Source organism: Aethalodelphis obliquidens, unplaced genomic scaffold (assembly GCF_003676395.1).
Source record: "Aethalodelphis obliquidens isolate GAN/ISIS:26980383/991018 unplaced genomic scaffold, ASM367639v1 scaffold44, whole genome shotgun sequence".
Taxonomy (NCBI): Eukaryota; Metazoa; Chordata; class Mammalia; order Artiodactyla; family Delphinidae; genus Aethalodelphis; species Aethalodelphis obliquidens.
In genome coordinates this window covers 171523-185008 of record NW_020837988.1, presented here as the reverse complement: position 1 = coordinate 185008, position 13486 = coordinate 171523, and the positions used below count along the sequence as shown (strand labels likewise).

General features: G+C 36.7%; 1 protein-coding gene across 8 annotated transcripts in view; it reads right to left on the bottom strand.

Moving 5' to 3' along the window:
- HELZ (helicase with zinc finger) overlaps positions 1 to 13486 on the bottom strand; it is a 150038-nt gene that overhangs the window by 108377 nt on the left and 28175 nt on the right. For 7 of the 8 annotated variants that reach the window (XM_027080418.1, XM_027080415.1, XM_027080421.1 and 4 more), the window contains 2 exons: positions 4835 to 4959; positions 2294 to 2350 (listed from right to left, as the gene is read on the bottom strand). In XM_027080418.1, coding sequence (XP_026936219.1) covers positions 2294 to 2350; positions 4835 to 4959 — 182 coding nt within the window. Of the gene's footprint in view, positions 1 to 2293; positions 2352 to 4834; positions 4960 to 13486 lie in introns of those variants that run through there. The other variant, XM_027080422.1, reaches the window with a different exon arrangement.

The window sequence follows — 13486 nt, the reverse complement described above, 5'->3', positions numbered from 1 at the left end:
AAATATCTCCTCTAAAAAAAATTTATCAAAATAAATTTACCAAATATGTGAGAAAAAATGGGGAAAAATGTTTTGGTGATGAAATGAAGCTTAAAGCATTTATAACTGTCAGAAGGGAAACATACGTGGTGTATTTAGTGAGTCAGCATCTACAACAATCTGCAAACGGGCAGAGTATGCATGTGCTGACACTGTAGTTCTCAGTCTGGTGGGGTCTGGTGAACAGCACATCCTCATCAGAAGAGCTGGTAAAAATGAGAAGCTCAAGCCTGGGCTGAATATTTGGCCACTGTGGCTTTTAGTTTCCTGGTACTGTGTTTAGTTTTGTTTTTTTAACACCCTTTTTATATGCTCAGACCCTAAGACAGAAGGGCAACATCAATTAGTTTGTGATTTTCAGTCTTTACTGAGACCTTCAGGGAAGGCAGCCGAAGTTCACACTGCTAGAATTCCTGTAAATTTACAATCAAATCTATTGATTGGATATTTGAAGTTTTTCTAAAGAATATGCGTTGTTTTTCTTTCCATTAGTCAGCCTTTAGTTCCATGTCTTTATTCTAATCCACCAGCATTTACAGGTTAAACATCAGCTCAGCCCAATCTTTAAATAACAAATTGTTGCTATTTTTAAATACGTCAGGTGCAACAATAAGTAAGGGTATCATTGTTTGTTAACTTTTTCTAGATGGATTTTTTTAATAGTACCAGTTCACTAACCAAAAATACTACTACTCTGGTTACACAGAAAAGAAATTATAAACAAAATTTAAGTCACTTATTCCAAAAGTACAGTCACAAAATGAGAGTCAAGTGATATTTGTGACCTTATACATAATAGGATTATAAATATTAAAAATAAAATTTTATATATATTTGTGTATGATTATCAGATGTAAAGCTGCTAATTCAACTAAGGTAATAAAAGAGGAGAACAAGGCCCCAAATCATCTTATTTTATGTTCTCATTTTAAAAGTCTAAAACACTTATAACTGTCATATTTTACTTCTTAGAAATTAAAAGACTACATATATACCAGAAGGGAAATGGCTTTGAAGTTAATTAGAGCTTATTGATTCTCAGTTAATTCATAATAAGATAACATAAGACTAAGAAAATAACATTTTTTAAAAGGCTATATTTAATTGTAGCAAAACAAACAGTATCTTTATGCAGCTTATATAATTCACGATGACTATCTTCTTTGCTTACTTATTTGTTGGTGTGAACTGCGATGTATGATTAGATTTGAAGTGGGAAAGTAATCTACAGGAGGTCAAGGTTTACACCTGGGGGCTCTTCTCATCCCCTTGGCCTGATGGGAGCACCCTTATCGCACTCTCCACGAGACCAGCACCTTCTCCATTCTCAACTCAGCTTAAGTGTCTCGTCCCCTCACCACCACGCCAGTTATTTTTCCATCACAGAAAGCTTATTCTTTCCCCATCACAGAAAGCTTATTCTTTTCCCTCATACCACTTACCTCAATGCGAATTATACCTATACTTGTTTGATTAATTTATGTATTTATCGTCTATCTCCTCCCCAAGACTCTAACCTCCCAGACGACAAGGACCATGAGTGTCTTGTTCAGTGCTGTATCCTCAGCACCAAGCATAATACCTAGCACACAGTAGGTGCCACTTTTTAAATAAATAAGCCAACCAAGTGATCACTTTACATGGGCTTCCATTTATGATAAAAACTGACAAAAATGGCTATTTGTAAAATGAGACATCTGAATAAAAATACTTCTACATGCCGGTGTGAGGAATAGAAATGTGAGACTTACAAAGCCACGGGCCTTTTACGTGCCACTGCTGTCCCCAGCCTTCAACTGCTTCACCAGAGCACATTTTCGTTCACCATTTACCCTGATACACATTATTTCCACCAGCTAAACTCACTCCCTAAAAAACCTCCTCAAATCACAGAGTTCCATTAGTTACTTAAAAACACAGAAGGCTTGAGGAGTATCTCACTATTAAAAACAGAATTTTCTAATAGCCAGATGTAGTTAAAAACTAAAATTTCCCCATTATCTTTCCATTTATTGGCCAGAGACAGCTAACAAAAATTAGGGACAAAACAGAAGACCTGGGATGCAGAGGCACGTTGACAGGAAGCAAAGTTCCTAGGATGGGACCAAGCCTGGTTACGGAAAGTCTAAAGGTTGCAGTACCCCATCTTTAAAGCCTTGCTGATGCCCAGTGATTTTCCAAATTTTAATAAAGAACACGTACTAGCCAGACTGCGTTAAACTCTTCCCAAAGAGATCCACTGAAATAGTCTTACCTCCGTTTCTGTGAGAAGTATTTTTAGTCTTGTCAAATCTTTTGTTACCATCCCATTCTGAAACGGCAAATGAAAAATGGAAAAACCAAGTAGTGTATTAGTTCTTTACTATGGGGACTTAACTCTTCAGCTGTTTCTAAGGTTCATCTGTAAAAAGAAAACTCATCTCCCATCCTCATTACCATTACCATCATTGAGGTGATGATAAAGCTAACCACCTATGCGCAAAGTTAAAAAGATTAACAGGACAAAAGATACAGTGTGCCCTAAAACACTGTATTCACCTTGCCTAAGAATTTAAGATTAATTCAATAAAATATTCACAAAGGGTATCACTGAAGAGCAAGATAGAGTAAGTAAAGAAAAAAATAAACCTCAACTTTTTTTTTAACCTCAACTTTTTAAAACTCCTTTTTCCTAAAACTAATAGGCTAGATTCACAAAATGGTGAACTCAGTTACTTATGACTCAGATTCACATACAATGATCACACTACTTAAAGATGGTTCATTAACAAAGCTGCTGAAGGAAAATACATAAAACATTCACTCTTCTGAAATTCAAATTTCACTTGAGATTTGAAAGCAAATTGCTTCTTCCTAATTTTAAATTTAAAAATCTACAAACAATAAATGCTGGAGAAGGTGTGGAGAAAAGGGAACCCTCCTACACTGTTGGTGGGAATGTAAGTTGATACAGCCACTATGGAGAACAGTATGGAGGTTCCTTAAAAAACTAAGAATAGAACTACCATATGACCCACCAATCCCACTCCTGGGCATATACCCTGAGAAAACCATAATTCAGAAAGAGTCATGTACCACAATGTTAATTGCAGCACTGTTTACAATAGCCAGGTCATGGAAGCAACCTAAATGTCCATCAACAGATGAATGGATAAAGAAGATGTGGTACATATATACAATGGAATATTACTCCGACATTAAAAGGAATGAAACTGGGTCATTTGTAGAGATGTGGATGGACCTAGAGACTGTCATACAGAGTGAAGTAAGTCAGAAAGAGAAAAACAAATACCATATATTAATGCATATATGTGGAATCGAGAAAAGTGGTACAGATGAACCTATCTGCAAAGCAGAAATAGAGACACAGACGTAGAGAACAAACGTATGGACACCAAGGGGGGAAAGGGGGGCTGGGATGAATTGGGAGATTAGGACTGACATGTATACACTGCTGTGTATGGAACAGATAACTAGTTGAGAGCCTGCTGTACAGCTCTGTGGTGACTACTACACTATGCTCTGTGGTGACCTAGATGGGAGGGAAATCCAGAAGTTGGGGTCAGGGGGGAATATGTGTGGCTATTTCACTTCGCTGTACAGCAGAAACTAGCACAACACTGTGAAGCAATTATACCTCAATAAATTAAAAAATAATAAAATAAAATAAGTAAAAATCCAACAGGTAAAACTGTGTAATATGCTTAACTTATATAGAAAAGTTCCTTAAGGATAGAATTATCTAAATAATAAAGAAGAGAGCTATTCTTTATCATCTATTTAGAACTAAATACCCATACAATTCTGCTATATTAATAACACATCTTAGCTTTTATATTCATTTGTTAAAATGGTGACATCCAAAAATACTGTTAAACCAACTGAACAATTCACAGCAAAATAATTCCTTAGAAAATAACTAAATTACCCTCTGAGACGGGTCGTTACATTACACTCAACAATATACAAAGTACTTTCCTAATTTCCATTTTTTTTTTACCAAATATATATTTATTTGCAGTGAAAACACAACTTTGCTCCTGCTTTCCACAATTTATGTTAATTCAGAATAAAAGTATAGAGAATTCATGCTGTATAACAAAGTATACATATATTTTCTTGCTTTCACTGTTTTTCATTATGATTCCTGAAAAATATCAGCCAATGCTGTAACAGTTACCAACTGGTAAAAAAAAAGTTATAATATCTCTTTTGTTCCAATTTCTATAGATTGCCAACTCTAAAGTACAAAAAAAGTAGTCTTTCAATTATCTCATCCAAAAACAGACAAAAACTCTCAAAAATTATATACTACATACAAACATTTATCCCAAAGTCTGAAAAGAATTAGATAACTCCATCAGAGCAGTCATGAATATTAACTTACACATATGACATCTTCAGAAACAACAGTAATTATTACTTAGTTTAGATAAACTTAAGCATTTTATAAAATAAATTGTTGAATTTAAGAACCCTATAAGATCATATGTCCACAGGAGCATTTTAAAACTCAAAAATATTTCCAGGTTCTGTTAAATTATACCTTTAAAGAAAATCATTTATTTATTCTATACTTTCAAAGCTTAAAAAATATCTCCAATTCTTATATATATTATCACAAACTACAAGAATCCAATGATTAAACATCAGTTTGTTGAAGAGAAATAAGCATCTCAAGATACTTACAAACTTTGATTTCTGACAGAACCTAGAGGAACGTAGGTAATACACCTAAGGAGTCAAATGGATGAATCCGTTTTCAGACATTCAAATTTAGAACTCATCAACATACCAGGGACTCTCCTGTCAGTGACTTGGCAAGAATGCTGGATACAAGTTGGAGCTTTCCTTTAAGCTGCATGCAGCAAAGTACTGCTTGAAAGGTACCATCTCCCTTGGCCAGTCCTTCTCCCAGCACTGTCATGAAAGAACAGCCATCATTAACCGCGTAACATTCGATACACATTTTTCTCAATTTTATTATTAGCACACTATCCCAAGCATGACTTCTTTCATACTAAAAGAATAACTATAACTACTAGAGGAAGGCAGTGATGTTTCAGTTCTGTCCATGACATGCATAAAGCCAAGAAAAAAAATGGGACAATCAACATACCTAACCTACTACAGCCTATAGTCAGGTAGGATCACCACAAAATCATGAGGAGAATTAATCTTACAGCTCTCCAGTGAAAATACTGTTCAACCTATGATGTCTGGGTAAATGAGGGCTTTTAAACTGCAGAGATAGATATTCGCTGAATAAAGTTCTTGCATTTTTGACAAAGAGATCCAGTGCCATTAAAATGCATAAGAATAGAAACTGCAAACCTCAATATTTTGAAATTCCTAAGTAATTAAGAATTAGCTTTTATCAAAACCAGCAAGATTAACTAAGAACCCAATGGTCAAATGGCCAGAGAAAATGCTACCCAATTTGTCTGCAAGGGTTTACTGACTTAATTTAATACAATCACAAGGAGAACATATTTCTAACAATACAGAATATACTCATTTTTATGCCATGTCATTTGAGATGATTTCCCACAACTGCTAATGGTTCAACCAGTAAAACAATCTGTACCTTTCTCTTTACTGCTAAGTCCAAGCTTCTATTTTTAGTTTATACACACTTCAGCTTCCTTTGCAAAAAGATAATTTGCTGAAAGAAAATATTTTGGAAATTGCATTTTTTCTAATTATTTTCAAGGAAATGTTTTGTTTAAGTATCAATATAATATACTGCATTTAAAGTCAATTGGGTCCGTCCTTAATATATATATATATTTTTTTTAATAAATGTAATTATTTTATTTATTTATTTTTGGCTGCATTGGGTCTTCATTGCTGCCTGTGGGCTTTCTCTAGTTGCGGTGAGCAGGGGCTACTCTTCGTTGCGGTGCGCGGGCTTCTCATTGCGGTGGCTTCTCTTGTTGCAGAGCACGGGCTCTAGGCGCACGGGCTTCAGTAGTTGTGGCAAGCTGGCTCAGCAGTTGTGGCTCGCGGGCTCTAGAGCGCAGGCTCAGTAGTTGTGGCGCACGGGCTTAGCTGCTCCGCAGCATGTGGGATCTTCCCGGACCAGGGCTCGAACCCATGTCTCCTGCATTGGCAGGCGGATTCTTAACCACTGTGCCACCAGGGAATCCCTGTTCTTAATATATTTATTTTGGTTGTACTGAATATATCCTTCTGTTATATGGTTCAATTTTTTTATTACCCAAATAACATAACAAAAGAACACTAATAAAATTCTACACAGAAGTTCACCATAAACTCACCACTCAACCAAAAAACTGTTTTCACTTATTCATGTTCTCTTCAAATTCTGATCAATATTTACATAATTTTTACATGACTGTAACTGATATAACAGTTTATATCCTACTTTACTTCCCCTTGACATATTCAGTATTTTCCATATTACAGTGTTTATATTTATCATTTTATTAGCTATATAATGTTCCATCAAGTAGATACATCAATTTACTTAACTATTCCCTTGATCCAGAACAGTTCCAATTTTTAACTATTAAAAAGAACACTGTATGGGGCTTCCCTGGTGGCGCAGTGGTTGAGAGTCCGCCTGCCGATGCAGGGGACACGGGTTCCTGCCCCGGTCCGGGAAGATCCCACATGCTGCGGAGCGGCTGGGCCCGTGAGCCATGGCCGCTGGGCCTGCGTGTCCGGAGCCTGTGCTCCGCAACGGGAGAAGCCACAGCAGCCAGAGGCCCGCGTACCGCAAAAAAAAAAAAAACACAAAAAAGAACACTGTATTAAACATCTTTCTACATATATACTTTATTGAATCAGATTATTAAATTGAAAGTTGCAGTCTCTGTATCCAAGAAGGTTTTATTCAATTACTTTCAGTTTAGACCAACCTGCTGTCACAGCATCCATGTTACAGATCACTTATCTCCTCAACTGACAATTCCAATACATGAATAACAACAACGGAGCATCCTTAAGAATGTCTTGAGCAACTCAGAAAATTCCACAGTAAGCCCACATCTCCCCCCAGATCTTACTATTCCTGAAACTACTTAAATATGACCTTCGGCAAAAGTCGTTTTATCTCTCTGGTCCTCAGTGTGGTCATCTGTAGAACTGCAAGATGAAAAAATGTGCTGCAAGGATCAAATAATATAATGCGAGCATTAATAAAACGCTCTGAAGAAACATGACAGTCCTACCAAGGTCTGGATCACTCACATTCGCTAAGCCTGTTTCCTCCCCCGTAAAATGGAGGTGACAGTAGCTACCTAATAAGGTTGTGGTAAAGACTAACTGTGTTAATTATATGAAGTATCTAGCACAGTCTCCTCAAGAGTTCCCTAGATGTTACGTTCCCCTCTAAAAATTATAAAATAGTATTAAGAACTGTTGAGGAACTAGCCTAGTTCCTTTTCAGTAATTGGGATATTAAGAAACTAGTTGTCCAGAGCTGAAGAATGTCTCAGGGAAATGAAAAAAACGTAAGAATATTTCAATCTCAGATGACTATGTCATGTTTAAAGAGTATTAAATGACATGATATTTTACAAGCACTTTGCAGAGATCTTTGGTTTTGCACAAGGTATATGCTGAATTTTATTTTGCAAAAGTTCTTCCATTACACTGATGTCTAAATGTCTCCAGATTTGTCAAAATTATGTTTCCCTTTCTTCTCTCTAAACATTTTAGACAAGAAACACTACTGATGTACTTTCTTCTAACGGCTGTCTTTAAATGCAATTCAGTTTATGTCTTGTAGGATCCCACATGAAGAACTATGGCAAAGAAACAGTCAACTACTATAGATAAAAAGCTATCCTGCTATGGTGTCATATGATAAAATCAAATTGCAGTGCTGCCAATCTGGTCCTGTATTACCTTTAACATCTTGAAAAAGCTTGAAAGAAAACAAAGTATGGCCTAGTGTATTCTTAAACTTGCCTCAGCTATAATAATTGAACTTGCCAAAAGAGATGACATTAAAACATAACCTAATCTTGGGCAACTGTAAAAAAGTTATGATTCCTTACAAATAAATTCTCTTCCCCCAACTATCTGTGAAATTCTACAGTGAGCACATAACTCCTTCCTTCCCCTGGGAGTTACAAAGGGAAAATCTGAACGCCTTAGTTGCGTTGCTAAATTCAAGTCTCTATCCCTTCTCATCCTTAAGTTTTTGTAAGATTTTCTAACACTTGAAATATGTCTTACTTGGAATGTTTTGGACCAGAATATGACTAATCTTAAAGGAGTACTCATTCAACTGTTTCAACAAAAACAGCTTCTGTAAGTGTTTGACAGCCCCTGGCTACCAAAAGGAGAGGATCAACAATTAAAATGTAATTCCCCTTGCCTGTAAAGAATTACCTGCAATGAGAAAGATAATTTAAAACAAGCTTAAAGTTCAGTAAATGCTGAATATTAGTCTGTATTTTTTCAGTAACATGACCATAAAAGGGTATTTTTCTTATCAAGTCCTTAGTTATTTCTAAAGCCTTTTATTGAAGAGCATAGCCTAATCAAGGTAGCATTTTTCCAAATTTTTTGAAAGAAATTTTAAAATTACCATTAAACTAAATCCTTGAGTCATTAATAAAGTGAAGATATTCACCACTTGGAAATAATCACATTCTCAGAACCAACACATCAGGAACTGAATCAAAAATGAAATATATTCATTTAATAAATATATAAAACAAATTTATAATTTATAAATAAATTCCTTTCCTAAATATCAGCCATTTAATTTTTGGGCAATAAACTTATTGCCAAACATCTATTGGGGTGGGGTTAGGGGAGGAGTTTATAAACAGACTCCAAACAGCAGAAGGCCTAAGTCAGGTTAAAATGTCCACTTGTAACAAGTAACAAGAAGTATAAGGTAAACCAGAATAAGAACTCTGTGGCAAATCTCTCACCTGGGTCCATTTCTCCAAATAGTTTTTTTTTTCCACCATGCTTCTCCTCTGTCTCAACCCTTTTTCCCCTTGCCCTCTCTTTACTTCCAATTGTAATACATAATACTTTAAGACATGCGGACCACAGCTTTTGCGGCATTTTATGTCCTTCCTACCAAGGTCTTTTGCAGATATAATCTTTCCTTTATAAGACGCTTTTGGAAAATGAAAAGCCTTAACAGTATTCAATCTCAGGTATCACACAGACCTCTTCTGAATATTTCATCTCCAGATTTAAATACTATACTCTCTCTCTCATTCTCTCTCTTTTCTTTTTCCCCAAATCCCTGCTACCTTGCTCTCTGCTCCTTCCAGTATTCAGTCCTTAACCTGGTCACAAAAATCTCTGCATCTCTTTTACAGCCCTCTTGTGTGTGCCATAAACTTTGAAGCTGAGACCTTATTGTATATTTTTGGAAGTACTCTTTCCTTCAACTGCAGCTCAGAGTAAAGGCTCTTGGACTCCTGAGTAGCCTGTTGTACTGTGTGTGCATTAGAAAGAGAGAGAGAGAGAGAGAGAGAGAGGGAGAGCATGCTGCTTGCCGAGCCTTCAGCCTCCTCGTTATAAAGAACCCTAATTTCCAAGATGCATTTGCTGTATCATTACAGGAAAGTTAATCTCTGTTAACTGTTCAAAAACTGGAAGAAGGGGGCTTCCCTGGTGGTGCGGTGGTTAAGAATCCACCTGCCAACACAGGGGACACGGGTTTGAGCCCTGGTCCAGGAAGATCCCACATGCCGCGGAGCAACTGAGCCCGTGTGCCACAACTGCTGAAGCCCGCGTGCCTGGCGCCTGTGCTCCCCCACGGGAGAAGCCTCCACAGTGAGAGGCCCGTGCACACAACGAAGAGTTAACCCCTGCTCGATGCAACTGGAGAAAGCCTGAGTGCAGCAGCCAAGACCCAATGCAGCTATAAATAAATAAGTAAATAAAATTTATAAAAAACTGGAAGTTGTTTCTATTTTAAAAAGTCAACTTAACTGTATTTTTTTTATCTTAAAACTCTTTCAGTGCCTTTATGTCAACGTCAGAAGTCAACGTCTTTCTATGTCCGTTGTAAGCACTCAGAGGAAATCCTCTGCTGAGGCACTCCCTTACTTCACTGTTTCCACAGTTGATTTGCTTGCTTTTGAAAAAAATAATTTGCTTACTGAGAAGAACTGACATTTGGCTCCTCTTCTGACTATTTTCTTTGCACTATGTGAGAGGGCTATGTTTTCAGGTGTTCACAATAATCTTAATTTCAGCGTTGTCATCCTGCCCGTCAGTGTCCGTCCGTCCCCCCCACCCCCCCCGCCCCGCTTTGGTATAGTTTTTATTGAGATTTTACAAGGCAAGGTACCACTCATTTTAAATCTTCTCTTTTTATGGTATACATATAATTTGAGCTAATATAAAATTAATGCTAGTATTTATTCTATGAGTGAAAAACAACATGAAATACATTTATAATGTCACTCATGACTATAACTGACACCCTGCATAAATAAGAAAAGGTCTAGAACAGACAGTCATACAACCATGGTGAGGCTCTTGCAACTGAGTTCAAAGGGTGTAGTTCAAAGACTATTGCTTACTTAAATATCTACTCATACAAAAGAGAGTCTGGGGCTTCCCTGGTGGCGCAGTGGTTGAGAGTCCGCCTGCCGATGCAGGGGATGCGGGTTCGTGCCCAGGTCTGGGAAGATCCCGCATGCCGCGGAGCGGCTGGGCCCGTGAGTCATGGCCGCTGAGCCTGCGCATCCGGAGCCTGTGCTCCACAACGGGAGAGGCCACAACAGTGAGAGGCCCGCGTACAGCAAAACAAAAAAAAAAAGGGAGTCTGCACACTCAGAGGATGGTCTCCAACTTAACTTAAATTTTAAAAAAACACTTTCCTGATTTATATTCTATCCCTAACAACTTACATATAAGAAATTTACTTAAAACAGTTAATAGGCATTATGGGGAAATGAAGAGTGGAAGTTAAGGTCCTATTCCAGAAAGCCTTAGGTTCCTGCTGAAGAACAAACTGTGGTACAGCCATGCTGTGGAATACTACTCAGCCATAAAAATGGATGAACTACTGATACACACAAAAACTTGGATGGGTCTCAAACACATGGTGAGAGAAAAAAAGTCATCCTTAAAAAGATCACGTACAATATGGTTCCATTATGTGGTATTTTCAAAATGACAAAATTATGGAGGTGGAGAACAGATTAGTGGCTGCCAGGGGTTACACAGGGAGGGAAGACAGTGAGTGTAACTGTGAAGGGTAGCACAAGAGAGATCTTCACTGTGATGGAACTCTTCTGCATCAGGACTGTGCTGGTGGTTACCTGAATCTACACATAATAAAATGAAATAGAATTACACATATTCATTGAACCAATGTCAACCTCCTGGTTTTGATACTGTACTACAGTTATGCAAGATGTAACCAGTGGGGGGAAAGGTACATGGGATCACTCTGTACTATATTCGCAACTTCCTGTGAATCCATAATTATTTCAAAGTAAAAAGTTTTTTTTTAATTCCTGTTGGAGAAATGAAGCTTATATATATGAAATTTTTTAAATAGTTACCACAAGTGGATCTAAAGAACAAGTAATTAAGAAATATTATTGAACTGCATCCCTATTTAACATTCTGGTCAACAGGAAAAACTGGATGGACTAGAGGCTTAAAGATCCAAACTCCTGTCCCGCTCCACTATCGTCTACGTGATCCGGAGCCTCAGTGTTTTTCATTTCTAGAATATAAAATACCCATTTGCCTTTTTCCCCCCAGGTTTACTACACTCAATAGAATAATGTCTGTAAAACCCTAAAGAATAAATAGGTTGTACCTTAGGATAAAGAGAAGGAGCATGGCCTTTCAGATCACAAAGACCTCACTTCAAAACCACAGCTCCACTCTGGACTGTCTCTATGCTCTTAGGCAAGTTACTTAATCTCACAAAATCTGTTTCCTCACCCATAAAGCTGGAATAATATTACAGTGTGATTAAACAAAATACTTCAGAGGGTCTTACTCAGAAATAATTCTGAATAAGTATTGTTACCCCTATTAATTATTTTTCCAAAACATTTTTAATTACCATAAAATATAAAATCTATTTAATCAAAACTCTTCAGAGAAGGAAAGTATAGAAGGTTCAATCAATCATGTATCAATTTGCCTTTTGTAATACAGTCAGCATCTATTTAACAGGGCTTTTTGGTTACTGAATCACTTACTTCACAGGGCAAGTTATCAACATAATAAATATCAATTGATGGCCCAAACTCCTTTGTTTACATTAATTTCTTAAATTAATGACACTCTCACCTAGGGTTTAAAAATCTTGCAGCCTAAAAAGAATAAAATAAAAATCTTGCAGCCTTATGGAAAGTATTCATTGATGTTATAATGACTGAGTTTGATCTACACAGTACATGTAGCACAAAACTCTTAGTTGATCAGACTATCGTTTGATTTCACCTTCTCCATTTACCTCATTCCCTTTTGTTAGTGTAAAAAAAAAAGTGAGTTTCCTATATGATGAATATTTCAGAGGAAGAAAAAGAATCCTTATGTTATGAAAGTTTTCCTGTTACGCCAAATACAGCGTATGTTCAGATAATGAAAACAGACTTGACCGCCTCACTTACTCAGTGGTCACTGGCTTGACAACCCTCACTATCCAGAACACAACACCAAACTCAGAACTAAACTCCATGAACTTAAAGTCTGTGTAGCTTATTTTCAGGATGCCCTTGAGTCCTCACTCAGAACCTATTTCTTATTTAAGTAGAATTCCAACTATTAAATCTTATGACTCTGATTAGTTCCTGGCTTAAACAAATCAGCCTTAAAAAAAAACATTTTGGGAACAACCAGGTAAATCTGATTATGGACTGGTTTTGGATATTAGGGAATTATGGCCATTTTTATTAGATTAATCATAATATTGTGGTTATACAGTTATGACCTTATTTTTTATTAGAGATGCATACTAAAGTATTTAGGAGTAAATATCATGATGTCTATAATTATTTTTAAATAGTTCAGAAAAAAATTAATGAAGTAAATATGGCAGAAGGTTACAACCTAAGTTTCGAGACTATGAATGTTTATTATACTCTTTCTCCTAGTTTCCTGTATGTTTTAAATTTTTCATAATAAAAAATGTTTCAATGTTTTTTAACTCCATGACAAAGATTGCCTGTCTGGTTTCCTATCCCTGCCTAAGAAAGTGAAATCAGGGTCAGAAGCAGCAAGTGGAGCAGAGGGGGAGGGTAGCTGCAATGAGGCATGTTGAGAGTTGTAAGGAATGCAAACTGATAGCCTGACAGTGAGGGAGCAGACACCAGGATGATACTCTAGTACATAAAATTCAAACAAAGCTCTGGGGCCTTTAAGGCAGGAGCTATTTGGGCTATCTAGCGTTACAAACCAATATAATAATTAACAGAGATTGAGATTCTCGTGTTGCTTTTTATTACTGACTGCTTAACTGTGGTATTTT